A 22033-nucleotide genomic window follows, 5' to 3' on the forward strand; every position below is an offset into this window, starting at 1 on the left:
TTAACCAAGCTCCCTCTGGACTCGAGCAGAAAACTTACCTGCCACCAAACCACCTGCGTCAAAATGGAGAATTGACCAGAATGGAACAGGAAACAGAGTCATTCCATCTTAACTGCTCCTGTGCACTTTCCAACTGACTGGGGAGATTTAAGGGGGAATTTTATGTGTTTAGTTTAGAGATACAGCACTGAAACAGGCCCTTCGGCCCACCGAGTCTGTGCCGACCATCAACCACCCATTTATACTAATCCTACACTAATTCCATATTCCTACCACATCCCCACCGGTCCCGATACTTCCCTACCTATACTAGGGGCAATTTATAATGGCCAATTAACCTATCAACCTGCAAGTTTTTGGCATGTGGGAGGAAACCGGAGCACCCGGAGGAAACCCACGCAGACACAGGGAGAACTTGCAAACTCCACACAGGCAGTACCCAGAATTGAACCCGGGTCGCTGGAGCTGTGAGGCTGCGGTGTTAACCACTGCGCCACTGTGCTCTTCTCCGTGGCGGGCTTGGAGGTGGGGAGGGCATAAAATTCAAGCCCTGCCGCTAATTCAGGCCCTTAATTGGGAAATTAGCCCACAATTAAGGGCTTCTTCCCGCCACAGCTGCAATTAGCTATGCAGCTGGCAGCCCTATCTCCACTTGGGAAGCATGGCATTGAAAACTATGCAGGCTGTTTCCCAGCACTGGGGGCGGGGGGCCCGTTTTAAAAAGCAGTTAGTGCCTGAATGAGGGACCCAGTAGCAGAAAGGGGGGCCCACAGAAGGCCAACCCCCCCATCCTTGCTGCTGACCCCTCCTCCTGCCATCGCTGCGACCGCCACCCTGCGGGATCCCTCCCATCCTGGCCTACCTGAGGCCTGGTTCCAGTAACGCTCCTCAGCCTTTGGTGAGTCCAGCTGCAGCAGCTTCACCGCCTCCACGGTGGCGCTACAGCAGCCAGCCTCTGATTGTCCGGCAAGTCTGCCAAAACAGGACTTCAGGAGATGGGGTCCTTGATCCTGTGGAAGGCCCACTGCTATCCACTTAAGTGCCTGATTGACACTAAATTCAGCAGGCCTTCCGTAGAAGAGGTGATAGTGGATCTTGGTGCGGTTTGTCCAGACTTTGAGACCCCTGCTGCCAGGATAAAATTCCCCTGGAAGAGTTCCCCTATAGTTCTATGAGAGAACTATTATGCAGTAATCCACAGATCTCATTGCTACCGGTGCTCTGCTCCCATGTATATCATAGAGTCATAGAGTCATAGAGTCGTACAGCATAGAAACGCCTACCCTTCAGCCCACCGCGTCCATGCCGACCATAATGCCTATCTATACTAATCCCACCTGCTTGCATTAATTCCATATCCCTCTATGCCTTGTTCATTCAAGTACCTGTTCAGATGCCTCTTAAATGTTGCTACTGTCCTGCCTCCTCCACTTCCTCAGGCAGCTCATTCCAGATACCCACTATTCTTTGTGTGAAAAATTTACCTCTTTGATCCCCTTTAAACCTCCTCCCTCTCACCTTAAATCTATGCCCTCTAGTTTTAGTCACCCCGACCATGAGAAACAGGCTCTGGCTATCTACCCTAACTTTCTTTGGCCTCCTTATCTCGAGAGACAATGGATAAGCGCCTGGAGGTGGTCAGTGGTTTGTGAAGCTGCGCCTGGAGTGGCTATAAAGGCCAATTCTAGAGTGACAGGCTCTTCCACAGGTGCTGCAGAGAAATTTGTTTGTAGGGGCTGTTACACAGTTGGCTCTCCCCTTGTGCCTCTGTCTTTTTTCCTGCCAACTACTAAGTCTCTTCGACTCGCCACACTTTAGCCCCGTCTTTATGGCTGCCCGCCAGCTCTGGCAAACGCTGGCAACTGACTCCCACGACTTGTGATCAATGTCACAGGATTTCATGTCGCGTTTGCAGACGTCTTTAAAGCGGAGACATGGACGGCCGGTGGGTCTGATACCAGTGGCCAGCTCGCTGTACAATGTGTCTTTGGGGATCCTGCCATCTTCCATGCGGCTCACATGGCCAAGCCATCTCAAGTGCCGCTGACTCAGTAGTGTGTATAAGCTGGGGATGTTGACCGCCTCAAGGACTTCTGTGTTGGAGATACGGTCCTGCCACCTGATGCCAAGTATTCTTGCCATAGAGCAAGGTACTGAGGACACAGGCCTGATACACTCGGACTTTTGTGTTCCGTGTCAGTGCACCATTTTCCCACACTCTCTTGGCCAGTCTGGACATAGCAGTGGAAGCCTTTCCCATGTGCTTGTTGAATTCTGCATCTCGAGACAGGTTACTGGTGATAGTTGAGCCTAGGTAGGTAAACTCTTGAACCACTTCCAGAGCGTGGTCGCCAATATTGATGGATGGAGCATTTCTGACATCCTGCCCCATGATGTTCGTTTTCTTGAGGCTGATGGTTAGGCCAAATTCATTGCAGGCAGCCGCAAACCTATCGATGAGACTCTGCAGGCACTCTTCAGTGTGAGATGTGAAAGCAGCATCGTCAGCAAAGAGGATTTCCCTGATGAGGACTTTCCGTACTTTGGACTTCACTCTTAGACGGGCAAGGTTGAACAACCTGCTCCCTGATCTTGTGTGGAGAAAAACCCTATCTATGCCTCTCATAATTTTATATACCTCTATCGTGTCCCCTCTCAGCCTCCTTCGCTCCAGGAAAAACAGGCCCAGCCTATCCAATCTCTCTATATAACTCAAGCCCTCCAAACCAGGCAACATCCTTGTGAATCTTTTCTGCACCCTCTCTAGCTTAATCACATCTTTCCTGTAGTGCAGCGACTAGAACTGCACACAGTACTCCAAATGCGGCCTAACCAAAGTTATGTACAACTGTAACATGACGTCCCAACTCTTGTACTCAATGCCTCGGCCGATGAAGGCAAGCATGCCATACGCCTCCTTCACCACCATGTCTACCTGTGTTGCCACTTTCAGGGAACTATGTACTTCACCCCAAGGTCCCTCTGCTCAACAACACTCCCCAGGGCCCTGCCATTCACTGTATATGTCCTGCCCTGGTTTAACTTCCCAAAATGCATCACTTCACAGTTGTCTGCGTTAAATTCCATTTGCCACTCCCTTGTCCACTTTCCCAGTTGATCTATATCCTGTTGTAACCTTAGACAACCTTCTTCACTGTCCACTATACCACCAATTTTGGTGTCATCTGCAAACTTATTAATCATGCCCCTTACATTCACATCCAAGTCATTAATATATATGACAAACAACAGAGGGCCCAGCACCGATCTCTGCAGCACACCACTGGTCAGCGGCCTCCAATCTGAAAAACAACCCTCCACTATCACCCTCTGCCTCCCATCACCAAGCCAATTTTGGATCCAATTTGCTCGCTCACCCTGGATCCCATATGTTCGAACCTTCTGGACCAGCCCACCATGCGGGACCTAGTCAAAGGCCTTGCTAAAGTCCATGCAGACAACATCCATCGCCTTGCCCTCGTCAGTGGGCATGTGGATGCAATGCAATGCTCAGCAGCAGAGGAATGTCTGATATAGGCACATATGAAGTTATCAGGGTCGATATTAATATATTAATCTGCTGGTGAAGGGTAGGAAAGTGTTGGGTGGGGGTGAGTTAAAAATTTTAAAACATTTTTATAGTGAAGGGTAGCATGGCGTGTCTTTGTGCAGCTCTCAAGAGGCAGAACACTCCATTGTATTATTTAAATCAGGCTCCCACAGATGCGTTTGGAATCTGCTTTAAACTTAGCGTGGCCTGCCAGATTTCCCAGAGCTCAGATGAAGACAGGAGCTGCTGGATCAAGCAGCTAAGTACTTTTTAATAGTACTGCTCGTGGGCCAGGAAGAACAGGATTGGGGCACAGACTTAAAATGGAGTCACTGAACGCGCTTGGTCAATGTATTCTCAATAAGTACCTGATGTGCTACTCTTCCTGGCTGTTTCAGTAGTCGCACATAGCAGACAATGATGCTCTTGTCGACTCTGGTGCTGCTGTACTGTAAGACAATCCTGATCTTTCCTGGCATCTGAAGCACTGCTTTAAGTTATCAATAATCTTTTATACCATGATAGATGTTGCATCTGCATTCACTTTCTAACCATAGCATTTGCAATGGTGTTAATAGAACATTGATTTTGTCTCCTAGGAGTTATCATTCAGGTCTGGATAAATTTTCAAATAAACCAGGTCCAGACAGTTGCCTTAAAATAAAAGAGAATAGTGACTGCTGCCTGCTTATGATCCTGTGCCTCTGGTCATATAGCAAATAGATACTGAAAAATTGAAAGCCCTTAAGATTCATGAACATCACTGACATAGGAACTCAAAACTTCAAATGAAGTGGGTTGAGAGACCCAAGATAATTGGACCGGGTGCACAATGATAATCCAAACTCTATTTTAAAATCATGCATTCTGTCTTTATTTTTAAATTATGCTTTGATTATATATTATTACTTATAGTTAAATGACAAATTGGGAAGCGGAGTTGTAGGGCTGGATTTAGTTGAGCTCCCGATGTCAGGCTCCGTGGCGGGGCCGGAAGATCTTCCCAGTGGCGGGGAAGTTCCGTGGCAGCACATCCGCTGCTCTGCGTTGGGACCCGGATTTCAATATTCAAATCACCTATTTAAATACATTTAAATGGAAGCCATAGCGATCTTACCGGCAGTTCCTGATCTTCCTAGCGATGTGAGGCATTCCCGCGCCTTCACTTTCCCATCTAGGGAAAGCTGGCACCACCAAGGTGGGGAAGGGAGAAACTCTTCATTTGTAGTGAAGTGGGGGAGGGGAAAGGGTCAACTCTGCATTCAGTGTAGTGGGGGGTGGGGTGGTGGAGGATTGAACTCTGCACTTAGGTCAGTTGGGGGAGTGAAAGGGGTCAACTTTGCACTTAGTGTAGTTGGGGGGGGGGTCAAACTTTATTTTTGGTTGCAGTTGTGGGGGGAAACAGGGTCAACTTTGATCTGTCCACACAGGCCTGGCAGCCGTTTAAAAATGGCACCAGCACCTGCACATAAACAGGCAATGCTATTGGTGGCATCACCGAGGCCTCCCCCACCACATGATTGGGGGGGTGGGGGGGGGTGGGTCGGCTGTCTGCATATTATAATGAGCCACCGCCCGCTAGGTCGTGGTGGCATGGAAAATAAAATCCACCCCCTAGAGTTGGTTGGAGCACAGGAATTTCTCTGCAATACAGGGTGAGAAGCTCGGTGACTGAGATGCTACATCACCATCACTGGTGGGAGGGTGTCATTACAGCATAACAAATTTACATCGGAAGTTTCCTTTTTAAATATAGACATAGGAATTTAGAATTGTAAACACTGATACAGGAATTGGATGTAGATGTAAGATTTTTAATATAGATAGATATGTAGAAATAGTGCATTGGATGAATCACACTTTAGCATCACATGAGTTAACTTGTATGAGATTGTGTAAGAAAATAAAGTTCTGCAGCCATATTAAAGAACAACTGGGAGATTTGCTGGTGGAGAGGTAGCCTGTAGAATGTGCCTTAGTACCATTTTCAAGCTCCCACATTCCCAAAGCCTACTAGCAGGAATACTTCCACTGCACAGAAGATCCAGTGGAACTACCAGAAGTAACTCTTGTCTTGTCTGAACTTAAGTCAATATCTTGATTGACAGCTTGGCCAGGATCAGAAACTCATCACAGTTATGGACTGTAATAACTTTCTTACACCACTAGGTCACAGAATATCACTTAATCTTTTTATGTTTTTATGATTATTAAGGTCAGTGCAGGGGAGTGAAGAACTTTCCATTTTATCAGAATCCAGCACTTCCAGGTCAGGTCCAGCATGGAATGGACACAGAGTAAAACTCCTTTCACTATGCCCCAGAAATATGTTTAAACCCCAACCTCAGAACAGGACTCTCTTTTGCACCACTATGACTATTTCAATTCTTACCACCATCATTTTATGGTCTGTAAAGGAGATTACCAATTTTGTGCCAAATTAAGAACACTTTTGTTCAATTGGTCTTGGCTAGATGCCAAAGTTGAACATTTTTTCAAACAATAATGATCCAGATAATTACAGAATGTCAAGAAGAGAAATGCTTTTTCTTTTGTTATAGATTTATGTTTCTGCATAAAAAAGAGTAAGAAAAATGTAATGCTGAGAAGAAACAGAATACATACCAATATGGACAGCCCTTCAGGATTATCTCTGGAACATGCTAACATCAGTGGTGTGTTTTTAAGATCGCCTTCCAGGTTCAGCTCTGTACTTTTATGTGAGACTAGTACCTATGGGAATTGAAAAAGTCACTAAAGTAAATGAAAGTATCATATACCTAAACATTTAGGAGTAGATTGTGACTCTGTGTGATAGTGTAAAACAGGTGATCGTGAATCAGCAAAAGCAAAACACTGCGGATGCTGGAAATCTGAAACAAAAACAGAAAATGCTGCAAATACATAGCAAGTGAGGATGCATCTGTGGAGAGAAAAATGGAGTTAACGTTTCAGGTCAATGACCTTTCATCAGAGGTGAATCGGCAGCCTGTTTAACATCTCTCCTGTAAGTAGACGGCCTATCACCCATTATAAACCATCACCAAAAGTCAATTTCTAGCTCTTATAGTGATGCAAAAATTTCCATTTGAATGGATCAAAATAAATGTAAATGCACTAACTGCAGCAACCACTTTTGGTTAGGAATATCTCGGGCTTTCTATTGATTAAGACAGCTAAAAGAGAATTGAGGACAGGCAGAATCTAAATCGCAAGTTGTGCACAACTGTGATGCACATAATTAAATGATGTTTCTCTGTAGCTTGAAGCATCATACTAAATGCCTAGTTACGCTTGGGAAGGGGCTATGAAGCATTCTAAACAAATAGCCCTGTCCCAAAGGACAGAATTGTAAACAGAAATATCAATAAGATAAAAACAAATCACGTGATCAAATCATCAGCTTGTTATCTTATCAAGTACTCGAAAAAATGGAAATTACATGGACTAGAGTTTCACTTGATTGAAATGTACATTTCCAAGATATACTTAGCCTGCAATAGGAGACTCAAGTTGCTTCCATTGGAGTGGAATTAAGCAACATGCTGAGAGCAGCAGGACATTTGCAAGTTTCTTAGCTGAGATTTTAAGGGTATAGTTAACCCAGTGTTACAATAGAGTATATCTGGATGAGTGAATTTGAATAAGCTCCAGTAGCACTATATCCTGTTGTATGGCTGAAAACATGAAACCAATCCCAGCCTTCTGCAGTTCGGCCAACAACTTGATGGCAGTCAGGGCTGAAATTGTGAAGTGCTTGAAAATAAGTTGCATCCTCCAAACTATATTTATTTGGCTTCTTTGACTGTTGTAAGTCTAAACCCCTTTTTATTTGCAACACTATCAAAGTCTAATGAACATTTTTGTTATATTGCTGACATGCATGTGGGCTAGATTTTAATAGGCCCTTGGAAACAGGCTGGGAGGCAGGGGGTGGGGCACAGATAAAATGGTGTGGAGTGGCATTAGCTGGCATGCCGACATTGTCTGCCCCCATGCCATTTTCTCTGTGGCAGGCACCGTGGCAGATGGGAAGTCCACTGGGAGGCCAATTAAGCCACTTAATTGACCAATTAAGGGCCACTAAAGGGCTGCCTCCCGCCTCCAATGGCATTTAACCAATGTCTGAGGGGCCCACCACTGTGTGAAGACACCACCAGGTGAGATCTGGCGACTTCCTAGCAGTCTCAGAGGGATCCCTTCTCTGGGGCCTTCCATGGAGGGCGCCCCCGGTCGTGATGGCCACCCACACGGCAAGACACCCCCATGCCCTTACCAACCACCACTCCCATCCCCTCACCGGGCCTGCCTGACTTGCCCCAGTGACTCCAACACTACTTTACTTGGGCCTGGGGCCTCCTCAATCTTCACTCTTCTGGGCCTGCTGCTATACTAGCAGTGGCCACTGCTCCCAGTGACACTGCTGATACTGCAGAGCTACCTACCCTCTGACTGGCCGGCAGTTCTTGGGGCAGAATCTTGTCCTTTAAAGGGGAAGACACCCAGGCAGCTGGCAGTTAATTACCTGCCAGTCATTGAATTCAGCCAGGGATCCAAACGACGGCTGAGGTGGGGTTACCCCCACCTTCCAGTCCATCACTGGGACCCTCGTCGCTGAAATAAAATTCATCCCCTCTTGTCTCATCTGAATGCAGCAAATGCATAAGAATAAAATAAATTTGATTTATTTCCAGTGTCATGAAGACCCCACCTGCCAAGAATGAGGCATATTAATTTCATCATATGAACATTAATTTTAAACTGTTGCTGGAGTGAAGAAATGACTTGTTTAAAGAAATCACCAGACATTTGTACGAGGTTTTCCATTTTGGTCAGAAGAATAGAAAGGCAAATTATATCGAAATGGAGAGAAACTTCAGAGTACTTCAGTGCAGAGGCGGCACAGTGGTTAGTACTGTAGCCTCACAGCTCCAGCGACCCGGGTTTGATTCTGGGTACTGCCTGTGTGGAGTTTGCAAGTTCTCCCTGTGACCGTGTGGGTTTCTGCCGGGTGCTCCAGTTTCCTCCCACTGCCAAAGACTTGCAGGTTGATAGGTAAATTGGCCATTGTAAATTGCCCCTAGTGGTGGTAGGGAATATGGGATTAGTATAAATGGGTGGTTGATGGTTGGCACAGACTCAGTGGGCCCAAGGGCCTGTTTCAGTGCTGTATCTCTCTATGACTCAGAGGGATCTGTGTGTCCTCGTGCATGAATCGCAGAAAACTAGTTTGCAGGTACAGCAGGTGATAAGAAAGGCAATGGAATTTTGGCATTTATTGCTAAAGGAATAGAGTATAAAATTAGGGAAGTGTTGCTGCAACTGTACAAGGCATTGGTGAGACCGCACCTGGAGTATTGCGTACAGTTTTGGTCCCCTTACTTGAGAAAGGATGTAGTTGCTTTGGAGGCAGTTCAGGGGAGGTTCACTAGATTGATTCCAGAGATGAGGGGCCTACCTAATGAAGAGAGATTGAGAAGTTAAGGCCTTTACTCTCTGGAGTTTAAAAGAATGAGAGGAGATCTAATTGAGGTATAGAAGATGATTAAGGGGATTGACAAAGTAGACATAGAGAGGATGTTTCCTGTTGTGGGGCAATCTAGAACAAGAGGTCATAGTTTTAGGATAAGGTGTAGCAGATTTAAAACAGAGATGAGGAGAAATTACTTCTCTCAAAGGGTCGTGAATCTGTGGAATTCACTACTCCAGAGTGCAGTGGATGCCGGGACATTGGGTAAGTTTAAGGAGGAGATAGACAGATTTTTAATTAGCAATGGGTTGAAGGGTTATGGAGAACGGGCAGGAAAGTGGACTTGAGGCCGAGATGAGATCAGCCAAAATCATATTGAATGGCGGAGCTGGCTCAAGGGGCTGAATTGCCTACTCCTGCTCCTAGTTTTTATGTTATGTTCTTATTTGGCTGGAGGATATTTGCATACTAAGAGACGGTGCTTGTGGAGACAAAGCAGCTACTCCCTGCTCCAAGTAACCCAAATGGATTTTGATCACCAGACATTGAAGATTCAAGGAAGCTCGCATTCCAAGATCTGCTAAGATGATAGAATCCACAAACGCAGAAGTGGTTAAACGAGTTGGTCACATGACTAACCTGCTGGTCCAAGCTTTTTGAACTAGATATTGGACAATTTGAAGTCAGACTGCAGATTTCAACTGAACCTGGAACTAGAGAGCCTCTCTCCTGACTGGCTCTCTCTCACTTTCTCACAAGCCTCCAGACCCATTGAAGACACGTAAACTTCAAGAGAGAAAAGACTCCTACATCGAAACAAGTTAAAGTGTGCACTGGGCCCCAACAAACAGCAAGACGTACCAGCAGCCAAAGATTCCACATTGAACTCAAAGGACCGTAAATAATTACCAGGTATTGCCTCAAACTTTTCCCGCTTATTCTTTCTACTTTTTCTGTCTCTATCTATCTGCGTGTGTGTTTATTGCGTATGCATCCTAGCGTGCTCGCGTCACTTATTTGCAGTCATTAATCGGATTAGAGTTCAAGATTAATAAACTTCCACCTTTCTTGTTTAAATCTAAGAAAACCTGTCTAATTGATTTCTTTGCCTTACAATTGGAAAGCAGTGAACAAGGATTCACTGAGGGGGAGCTAAAACACGCTGTTTTAAAAAAATTAAACCCTGTTACAGTTAAACCAGGCAAAGGGTGAAAGGGAACCCCTAGACCCCTATCTCACTTGGTCGTAACACCTTAAATAAGATTTCTTATGAGATTGTATGCCTGGTCATGTGTGCACACTAAGAGAAGTTGTAATCATAGACAAGGCCATCGTTGATCACTTCCTCATATCTCTCATCACTCACGTCCCACTTCCAATCCCTTCTGCATCCACCACTGAGAAAAACTTTCCTCTAATTCACTTACAATAGCACATCCCAACTCCCAGTTCTCTAACCTGTGGCCTGCCATTTGCCAGAATATTTCTGCAACTGTTGATCTGCTTAATCACTCCTGTGTTTGTTGCCCTTGTCCCCAATTTCAGTCCCTTAAGATCAAGGGGTGCAGATATATGATGAGATACAACTGCTTTAGTCATTCATCACCCCACTGATTCAGCTGGACCACATCAATCACTATTGGGTCTGCTCTCATAGAATCATACAGCACCAAAACAGGCCCTTCAACCCATTGAGTCCATGCCGCCCATCAACCACCCATTTATATTATTCCTACATTAATCCCATTTTTCCCTCTCACGTCCCCACTTTCCCTCAATTCTCCTACTACCTACCTACACTAGGGGCAATTTTTATTTTTACAATGGCCAATTTACCTATCAACCTGCAAGTCTTTGGTATGTGGGAGGAAACCAGAGCATCCAGAGGAAACCCACACAGTCACAGGGAGAACTTGCAAACTCCACACAGGCAGTACCCAGAACCGAACCCAGGTCACTCGAGCTGTGAGGCTGCGGTGCTAACCCTGCGCCTCTCCTCCGTCTAAATTACTCAATACTCCAGGATCACCCTGAAGAGCAAAGATAATGCCTGGCTGCAACTATTTCTGTAAACCCCTCTCTCCTACTCCCACCACCCTTATTTCCAACAACAAGTGCAAGGAAGTCATGACCTTCTTTGTCTCTAAGATTGAGATCATCCAATCAACTGCCTCTGCTGCTTCCCTCCCTTCCACTTTCACACCAAGCCAAGCTTCCCCTGTTCCCTCTTGCCCTAGCCCTAAAACCACATCTTTCTATAATGTTTTATCTATCTCCCCTCATGCCTTCCCTGAGCTTATCTTCCCCATGAGATCCACCTTCTGCTCTCTTGACTCTCTTTCCACCAAACTGCTGAAAACCCAACTGCCCTTTCTGGCCACACACTTGTTCCCTCTCCTCCCTTTCAAATCTGCCGTTATCACCTCAATCAATAAATCCACCCTTGAGCCCTCTGTCCTTGTGAGCTACTGCCCCAACTCCAACCTCTCTTTCCTCTCCAAAGTTGTTAAATGCATTGTCACCTCCCAAATACATGCTCATCTTTCCCATAACTCCATGCTTGAACCTCTCCAATCTGGTTTCTGCCCATGCCAGAGCACTGAAGCAGTCCTCATCAAAGTTATAAATGACATCCTCTATGACTGTTACCATGGTGCACTATCCCTCCTTATCCTTTTACAACTCTGTGTAACCTTTGACATCGTTTAACACAACATCCTCCTTGAATTCATCATCTCCGTTATGAGACTGCCCTTGCCTGGTTCCACTGTTACTTATCCAGAAGTAGCCAGAGAATCTTTTGCTTCTGTTCCCATCCCATACACTGTTATCTCTGGAAACCCCAAAGAATCTATTCTTGGCCCCCTCCTATTTCTCATCTACTTTTTGCCCCTTGACAACATCATCCAAAGAGATAAAGAGATGTTGACAGGTCTCACATGTACGCTGATGACACCTAGCTTTATTTCACCACCACCTCTCTCGAATCCTCTACTGCCTCTGTGTTGTCAGCCTGTCTGTCCAACATCAAACTAACTATATTAATGAAACATGCTATTATTGATAGGTTTGTCTAAAGCAATAGAGTACTGTATGTAATTTTGGACTGGAGAAACAGGAAAAAAAAAACAGAGCAACAGGATGAACAGTAATGAAGGCTGTCAGCCCTTTCACCTTCAGTTTTCAAATATGGATAGAAACGGAAATGGAAAATCGGTGCATGAATCACATCAAGTGACTTTGTGTTCCTCCCAGTGAACAGTAACATGGTGGCACAGGCAGATGACTGAGGGCAGATCACCTGCCTGTCCTCTCACCTGCAAAGCTGTGTTGGGCACGGGAGAACTACAAGATAAGGGTAGTTAGTTGCCACATTGGGGAGAATGAACAGGTTAACTGATAATATGGAATAATAATTATTGTTATATAATAATAAAAAATTCTTAACTCTCTTACCTTCACCACAGCATTGTGATTTAAAAACACAGCCAGATGAAGAGGCGACATAGTTGCACTATTCAGAATATTGGGGTTCGCACCTCTGTCAAGTAGAGTTTGGGCACATTGTGTTTGATTTTTCTCTGTAGCCCAGTGCAAGGGTGTGTTTCCATTGCAATCAATCACATTTAAAACTGAAAAAGGAAGCAAAAGACAATGTACTCTGTGACCAGAGTCTGTGACTTCCTTCTTTAGACAAGAGATTATGAAATTCTTCCTCAGATAATATGAGGCTATTAATGAGCTCTGGCTTTTTACAGAAGACTTATTCTATACTCATTTTAGCTTCATTTTAAGGTACGCCATTAATTCTTTACATAAAAGCTACTTCATCTACATGAAATAACAGCAGGATAGTTTTCACAAACTGTACATGTCCATAAAGGGCACACATTTCTGTTAGGTTGCACTCGTTTTTCCAGCACAATTTGCCCAAAATTGGTCAAGCTAACACAAAAGATCATGAAATTTTAGGCACAAATTATGTTCAGCCCAAAACGAGCTTCCAAGATATTTAGCGCCAGTTTAAAAAACATTGCACTAGAAGCTGGTCCCACCCACAAACCCGGTCCTGCCCTTGGATCAAATTAATCACCATTGCAAGTATCCTCTAATCATAGAATAGAATAGAATCATAGATGGTTACAGCACAGAAGGAGGTCATTCAGCCCGTCAAGCCCATGCAGGCTCTCTGCAAGAGCAATTTAGCTAGTCTCACTCCCTCTGTAGACCTGCAATTTTTTTCCCTTCAGGTGCTTATCCAATTCCCTTTTGAAAACAATGATTAAATCTGCTTCCACCGCCCTTTCAGGCAGTGCATTCCAGATAGTAATCACTCACTGCGTAGAAAAAAATTTGCGCCTGTCGCCTTTGGTTCTTTTGCCAATTATTTTAACTCTATGTCCTCTGGTACTTCACCCTTCCAGCAATGGGAACAATTTCTCCCTATCTACACAGTCTAAACCCTCATGATTTTGAACACCTCTATCAAGTCTCCTCTCAACCTTCTCTTCTCTAAGGAGAAAAGCCCCAGCTTCTCCAATCTATCCACATAACTGAAGTCCTGCATCCATGGAACCATTCTTGTAAATCTTTTCTGCACTCTCTCTAAAGCTTTCATGCTCTTCCTAAAGTGCAGTCTCCAGAGTTGGACTCAATGCTCCAGTTGAGGCCAAACCAGTGTTTTGTGAAGGTTCATCATAAACTTACTTGCTTTTATACTCTATGCCTGTATGTATAAAGCCCAGAATCTTACATGCCTTTTTAACCACTTTCTCAAACTTCCCTCCCACCTTCAACGATTTATGCACATATACCCTGTTATGATCCCCCGGAGATCAATAAACCAAAGTACCGAATTTACTGAACAACCCCAATATAAAAATGACAAATAGACAAGATTTCACTTTTATAACCTTTACTTTAACAATCAAACCAAAATCAACATAAATTAAACATGAATTAACAGACAAATTACAGTCAATAAATATTATAAATTACACATAACTATCAAATACTACATGACAGATCTCACGGATGTACTGGGCAGTCCACTCAGCATATATGGCACTAATTACAGCCACAGATTTCTTCAAAGCTCTGAGCTTCTTCTGGTAGATCTCCAGTTCCTGTCTTCTAAGATGCAGCCACCAACAGCAGTTCCCTTTCAACCCAAACTCCAGGGGTACAGTCCTCACCCAAAACAGAACACTTCTGCAGAACCTCCTCAGCTCTGCTCATGACGGTCTTGATGGCATGGATCCACCAGTGACAACCCTGTGCATTGTATGGCTGGGTCTAGTTAATCAGTTACTTTAAGTAACAGAAACAGCTCCTGGATCCAGCCTTCACTTTCCTCAGTCTGCCTGCCCTCCACTCCTGGGTGATCTGAGCTAGGGTGGCTCTGTGTCTCTCTGATTCCAACCAGTTTCTGCTTTCCCAGAAACCTGAAGTTTTGGGGTCAGTTTCTGTTTCAGTTTCCCTTTTCAGTTAGGGTCTGTCTCAAAAAAAGGAAGCTTTGAAAATAGGGTCTGTGCACCTAACAGAACATTTGACAAGTCATCTGTTCAGACAACAGCTTGCACATGCTCCCCCACTGATCCCAAAAAACGCAGATTCCATCACAACCCCCAGGTCCCTTTGTTCTTGCACCCGCTTTAGAATTGCGCTCTTTACTTTATATTGCCTCTCCTTGTTCTTCCTACCAAAATGTATCACCTCGCACTTCTCTGCATTAAATTTCATCTGGTACATATTCGCCCATTTCACCAGCTTGTCTCTGGCCTAATGAAGTCTATCAATATTCACCTCACATTTTTTCACTATACTTCCAAGTTTTGTGTCATCTACAAATGTTGAAATTGTGCCCTGTACACCCAAGTCCAAGTCACGAATATAAATCAAGAAAAACAGTGGTCCTAGTATTGACCCCTGGGGAACCCCACTGTATACTTTCCACCAGTCCAAAAAACAACAGTTCACCATAACTCTCCTGTCACTCAGCCAGTTTCATATCTATGCTGCCACTGTCCCTTTTATTCCATTGACTTCAGCTTTACCCAGATAGCGATTGCATCCAATGTGAAAACTGTATCCTAAACAGTATTTCTCAGTAAGCACCCTGTAAAGGATGTTAATTAATACAATGGCCAGAATGTCTATGAATGAGTGCCATTAGCTTAATGCTTGTTAGTCCAACATAACAACACAACCAAAGAAGTTTAGAGGTCTGCACGGAGATTCTGTGATGAGAGTCTAACCTAGCTGTAGATTTTAGATAAATCCATAGTCATGTTTCTGATGTAAGGATTGGCCTTATTGTCATTTTCAAAATAGAGACCATCATGTTACAATAAATCAGCTTATGCTGTCATTCTTCAAAAACTGCAGAGAGTTGGGGGAATCTAAGGTTCCTTCTCTGTTGAAAAATGTCATAAATGCCTTTTCTTCCCTCCACAATTAATGAACTGTGTGAAGTGCAGCTTTGAACCATGCAATTTCTGAGAATATAATTTCATCAATGTGGCAATGATATGTAGCAAGCAACCACTATACACCTCCAGTAGTAATGATTTTCAATTTGCTGATGAATTACTTGACTGAACTCATTTTCAAAATGCTTGACAGTCCATTGCACTAATGCTCTGACAGAAAATTCGTCTGTATGAGTTACTTCTCTCACAGCTATGGAAATACTTTGGAATCTTTCCTTCATTTAACTTGCTGACCTCAGGTCTGATCGACAGTAAAATATATATATTTTAATTTGTCTCTTCAGCTGTGAAATGCTGCATGACTTTAGAATTTATAATCTTAAAAAGATCTGAACACACAAAGAAACAGTTCTTCTCGCTTTACCTAACCTATTTAACTCCTTTTTGGGAGTTTGAATGTTTAGTTTAGCATTACAAATGGATAACTGATCTGTTGACATTTTCTGTTGACAGTTTACTGCATATTTTCTAAAACTGGCAAATAGAGGCTTTTCAGGGGATAATTTTGGAAATAAAAGCCAGGAGAGATGTATAATGGGCGGCTGAATCAATAACACCTTTTTTACCCGATCACCGAAAGTGAAAATTATTCCCTTACAGAGAAGATAGTGAGAAGAGAAAATTTGACAGTAGTAGTGATTGCAAATTATTAATTTGGACCTGTACAATCAAGAGAGAGGCTCACTAACGGACAACATTACCAAATTGTTAATAGTTAAAATAGCCTCCAAAATACAATTAATTGGAAAAAGTACCTTTAATTCTCAAAAACTCAAAACCTTCTGAGTGCTCCAGCTCAGCTAAATTCAAATACCATTTTAGATTATTAATCTATATACTGTATTGGAAGCTAAAGCAATCACCCAATGTCACCTATAATTCAGATAGTGCTGCAGTAAATGATTTTCTTACAAATACATCTCTACATGTCTTCTATTCAATAATGAATGCCAACAGAACTGTTCTCAAGTTGCTTGTTTGTTCTCAATGTTACACCGTGAATATATAAAAATGACTTTAACCAGTAAAGTCATTGGCATGAGAATTCAATTCAATGTAGTGTGCACTGCAAATGCCAGAGGTAATAAATTTCATAGATTGCAAACATGAATGTGCTGAAGTATGACATGGTGATAGGTGCATGACCTTACTGAATAGACACAAACTGATGTTCCATCATCATAAAAGTAATGTAAAATCATTAACTGACACTTCTACAAGGCAGCATCCATGGCAGCTGCATTGTCAGTAATAACTGCATCGGTTAGGAATAAGCCTACCTCTTGATCACTGGCCTCTGGTAGATTACAACCATGTCTGTTATCTTTTCTCTTCTCTCTAATCCTATCCTCTTCAGCTGACTCACTGAGCTATGGGGATCGATTTTAACTTGGGGCAGGATTGGTATGTGGGCGATCCTAAGTGGTCAGTGCACCTGGAGGAAGAGAAAGGAGTGATGCCTGGCTACCTTTTACTGCCAAGCCTCATTTTAATTTTGGACGTCCAGCTCCCACTCAAACCAGGTAAAAATTACATCAAGGCCATCGAGTGGGAGCTGGAAACTGCCAGGGACCCAAGGACACAGTGGCGCAGTGGTTAGCACCACAGCCTCACAGCTCCAGCGACCCAGGTTTGGTTCTGGGTACTGCCTGTGCGGAGTTTGCAAGTTCTCCCTGTGACCGCGTGGGTTTCCACTGGGTACTCTGGTTTCCTCCCACAGCCAAAGACTTGCAAGTTGATATGTAAATTAGCCGTTGTAAATTGGCTCTAGTGTGGGTAGGTGTTAGGAGAATGGTGGGGATGTGGTAGGGAATATGGGATTAATGTAGGATTAGTATAAATGGGTGGTTGTTGGTCAGCACAGATTCGGTGGGCTGAAGGACCTGTTTCAGTGCTGTATGACTCTACGATATGAGGTACTCGTGGAAGTTTGCAAAGCTTTTGGAAATAAAAACCAGGATCGATGTATAATGGGCGGCTGAGAGAGGGATAAGTGAGAACAAGCACAGGAGACCGGAAGATTCTTCGTGGGGCCCAGAAGAGCACTCATGCTCAACTTGGTCCCCAAGAAATCCTTCCAAAAATTAAAAACTTAACTTACCCTGTCCTCTTCTGGCCACTTCTGCCTCCCATTCTATTTCTCTGATGGGTTTGCCTCCCCTTGAATTGCAGCAAAATTAACCTCGCAGAGCTAATTATATCATCAGCTGTGACTTTTACATTTCAATTTGCCCCAGCCTATCTACCATGAGATTCTTGGCTGGCTTGACAGCTGGCGAAGAAAAAAAATGACATTTGGCAGGAAGGGAGTAAACTCAGGCCAATTAGTGATCTTGCCTAATTTTAACCTTTTCTGTGCTCTGTTCCTGTTCAGCAGAGGACAGTTAAAATAAACTCCATTGTTTCACAAGGAGCAGTAGTTCTTTGATACCACCACCAAATAGTTGTTAATATGTGTGACCTTCTAGAGTACTGGAAGACAAACAAAGTGGGCGGTGGGGCATTCCAGGTGAGTCCCATTTGAGCAGGGTCACCAGAAGGCAGTTATATACATGTACATTCAGTAAGACACACTGGGTAGTGAGCAGGAGCAGGAACCCTAAATGACTTCCATTTTACTAACTCTGAAGCACAGTGGCCAATGGTAGTCTCCTAGCACTGCCCCACCTGAAGTCAGCACATACTTTTAGAATTAGAATTAGAACATTAGAACATTACAGTGCAGAACAGGCCCTTCGGCCCTCGATGTTGCGCCGACCTGTGAAACCATCTGACCTACACTATTCCATTTTCATCCATATGTCTATCCAATGACCACTTAAATGCCCTTAAAGTTGGCGAATCTACTACTGCTGCAGGCAGGACGTTCCACGCCCTTACTACTCTCTGAGTAAAGAAACTACCTCTCACATCTGTCCTATATTTATCACCCCTCAACTTGAAGCTATGTCCCCTCGTGTTTGCCATCACCATCCGAGGAAAAAGACGCTCACTATCCACCCTATCTAACCCTCTGATTATCTTATATGTCTCTATTAAGTCACCTCTCCTCCTCCTTCTCTCCAATACTGAGGATTGAATCCATGAATGACCTTTTTGGGAATCAACAATGGTTAATTTTGAATGTTTTTCTCTTGATACACTAGTGTCATGCTTACTGAAGATTACTATAGCTTTTTCTGTGGACTTATTCAAATACCATGCAATTTATGATGTAAATTATGCAAGGGGAGGGACTCAGCTCGAAATTACCCTTGACAGAAGTGTTAATTGGAGAATACTCTGCAGTCCCCTCAAGGGTACCCTAGGATGCAGAGAACAACGCAAAGGCGGTAGAGAGCCAGAATCCCAGAGCTCCTCCACTTTTTCCTTTTCTTTGCCTCTGCAAACCAAGGGTTTCCCAGGCACTAAGAGAAGGAATAGCTACAACCATTTTGTGGACGTCTTAATTTTTTATTTTTTATTTATTTTTTTTAAATTTTATTTTATTTTAGAGATACAGCACTGAAACAGGCCCTTCAGCCCACTGAGTCTGTGCCGACCATCAACCACCCATTTATACTAATCCTACACTAATCCCATATTCGTACCATATCCCCACCTGTCCCTATACTTCCCTACCACCTACCTATGCTAGGGGCAATTTATAATGGCCAATTAACCGATCAACCTGCAAGTCTTTGGTGGTGGGAGGAAACCAGAGCACCCGGCGGAAACCCACGCAGACACAGGGAGAACTTGCAAACTCCACACACGCAGTACCCAGAATTGAACCCGGGTCGCTGGAGCTATGAAGCTGCGGTGCTAACCACTGCGCCACTGTGCCGCCCATTTTCCAATCATTAATTCTATTAATGCACCTCTGCACTCCAGGACGGAATTTTACGCCACTCCAGCAAGCCGGATGGTGATGGGGGGTGGCGTAAAATTGAGCGGGAGGCTCCGGGAGGCCTTCCTGATCCACTCACACCTCCGCCCCACCTTATGTGGGCCGGGATGGGGGCAGGGGGGTGGAGAAACGGGCCACCTGCCCCAGGCCAATCGAGGCCCTTAAGTGACCACTTAACGGCCACATAAGGGCCTTCACCCGCTTCCATGGGGATTTTACCAATAGCAAGCGGGTGGCTTAAAGATATGAAAGGCCACCCAGTGAAAGCTAGCAGCCTCTCAGCGCCCAGGGATGGGCACTGACAAACGAGCACAGGGTCCTCGATTGAGGGCTGACCCTGCTTCCCAACCACCCCCCGGACCCGAGACGCCCCGCCCCCCCCCACCCCTTCCCTCCGCACGACCACCCTTGCCTCACTGCGGTGATCAGTCACACCCCAGCAATGCAACCCTAACTTACCTGTAGTGTTGGCTCCATGTCCTTGGCTGGGCTGCAGTCCCAGTAGTGGTAACCACTCCTGGTGGCGCTGCTGGGACTAAGAGCTGACAGCCCAATGATTGGTCGGCAGCTCAATGAGGCGGGACTTCTTCCCTCAAGCGGGTGGAAGTCCTGCCTCGGAACAACTGAAGCCCGAGGACCTGTAAAATGCGGGACAAATCCCCAGTCCAGGCGGAGGTTTACATCAGCGGCTATCTCCCGTCCGCCCAATGTAAAATCCAGCCCCAAGTCTTCAATTCTTCCTCTCATCAAACAAGGCTCTGTGGTGGGAGGACAGCCATCCAAAATAATCCTTATCTCTTTACAGGCTGAAACCAGTGGTATGTGAGGTTTGTGTCTTTATAGATTAAACCTGTTGATAACTGATTTTGCTCGGCTTTCCATTGAAAGACTGCTCAGTTCCCAGGCACAGAGCAGAGTTAAAGCAAAGAATACTTTTGTATTACTGGAATATCCAAGTTTCCTGCAGCCAGGATGCTGCCTGTTGCCAGCTTTAACTGGCAGATCTGAAACTGTGCAATCCTTAGTCAACCTACAGCTTGAACTCCACTTAAATTAAGTCTCCACTCCACTGGGGCAAAAGGTCTTCCCGTGCCTGACTTTGAGTAACTTAAGATGATGAGCAGCGGGTTGGGGTGTTAAAATAAACCTTTATAAATGGTTGTGCTTTATATTGTAATCACATGTAAACAGTGCACACTTTCATACATTTTATCATCTAATTAGCATTTACCTTCGAAGTTGGCATGCTCGATGATCAATGTCAAGATGTCAAGGTGACCTGCTCCAGCAGCATGGTGCAGTGGGGTTGATTTATGTTCATCCATTCTGCTGAGGCAGTCAAGGTCTTCGTCCATTAACTTTTCAATCTGTGTTATATCACCATTGTCAACTAGCTAAGAGATAAAATTAACCTTCAAAATGACCAATTTGCACAAGAATAGGTAACATTTTTCACCTCTTAGTGAGGTGTTAAATGTCTGATCAGATTATATTTGGGTTATATCAAATATATTTAAGTTTTATTTTCAGAAAAATGAATTGTCATATTTCACATGGACAATAATTTGGTATTTTTTTCTTCAAACATCACATTTCATTTGCTTACCTTAAATATGTTTTCACTCTTTGCAGTTAATTCGTGCATACTTTGCAGTGATGAATAAGCACTATTATTTCTCTGCCCTTTTTGGCAAAGATTTTTTATCGCACATTTTTTCATCATTCTTCTGCTAATAATGTACCTTGCTATCCCCAAGTGCAGTTTAATTTTCTTTTAAACATACATTTATACAGCCTTGATTCTGAAAAACAACAGAAAACATTCTACAAAGATCAATAAAGCAGAAAGAAGTATGTTAATTTGGCAATGATTATATCAAGCATTAGTGGAAGTACCATCATCAATTAGTTGATGTATCCTACAAAATGATGCTGGGAAATCTGTTGAAATAATGGCCCAAAATTACTGTCATGGGCCAACGAACGATGCCTGCTGTTAGTTAGACTTGCCCTTGCCTATTTAATCTCCATGATATTTTGCCCTGCAAGTTGCTTGAATTGCAAGTTGGAAACAATGCAGTGAAATCAACAGGGTGTCTGGGACCTGAGTGCACAGGGCGAGAATGAAGGATTATGAAATTAGCAGTGCAAAGACTGAACAGGGAAATGTAAGTTAGAATGATGAGTTCAATGCAAAATCAGGTACAGAAAGAGAAATAAAGAGGGAAAGGAAAATTGGATTTAGAGAGAGAGAAAAAAAGAGAGAAAGAAAAAGATTAAAAGATTACATTTTACATTTTTAAAAATCTCAAACAACAATTAAAACCAGAAGGAATGAGACTCCACAATTGTAATAGTGAATTATCGGTGCCAAAAATGTTGGCTGGCAGTAATTAACACCTATCACAGCTTTAAAAGGGTGTTTAGGCCTGAAATTACTTGGCCTAACTTTCTGTGGCAAGTTTACTTCATATCTACCATGCATTTGAATATGGTGCCACATACAAGATACTTTTTCAGCAAAGCTAACAGCGGAGTGGCAGATCTCCAACAGCAACCTTTTGATTTTCTCATTTAATCGCATATCTGCTCTTGCCTAAAATTGCTATAGTATTTGCACTTAAATAATGGTG

The 22033-nt window shown here is 43.8% G+C and overlaps 1 protein-coding gene across 1 annotated transcript in view; it reads right to left on the reverse strand.

Annotated features, from left to right (window-relative positions):
* trpa1b (transient receptor potential cation channel, subfamily A, member 1b) overlaps positions 1 to 21123 on the reverse strand; it is a 182105-nt gene extending 160982 nt beyond the window's left edge. Inside the window, exons 1-4 of the mRNA XM_068032656.1 lie at positions 21007 to 21123; positions 20632 to 20794; positions 12477 to 12652; positions 6176 to 6283 (exon numbers count right to left, since the gene is read on the reverse strand). Coding sequence (XP_067888757.1) covers positions 6176 to 6283; positions 12477 to 12652; positions 20632 to 20794; positions 21007 to 21123 — 564 coding nt within the window. The remainder of the gene's footprint in view (positions 1 to 6175; positions 6284 to 12476; positions 12653 to 20631; positions 20795 to 21006) is intronic.
* Between the last annotated feature and the right edge of the window lie 910 nt (positions 21124 to 22033).

The sequence above is a fragment of the Heterodontus francisci genome, chromosome 5, assembly GCF_036365525.1.
Source record: "Heterodontus francisci isolate sHetFra1 chromosome 5, sHetFra1.hap1, whole genome shotgun sequence".
Lineage (NCBI taxonomy): Eukaryota > Metazoa > Chordata > Chondrichthyes > Heterodontiformes > Heterodontidae > Heterodontus > Heterodontus francisci.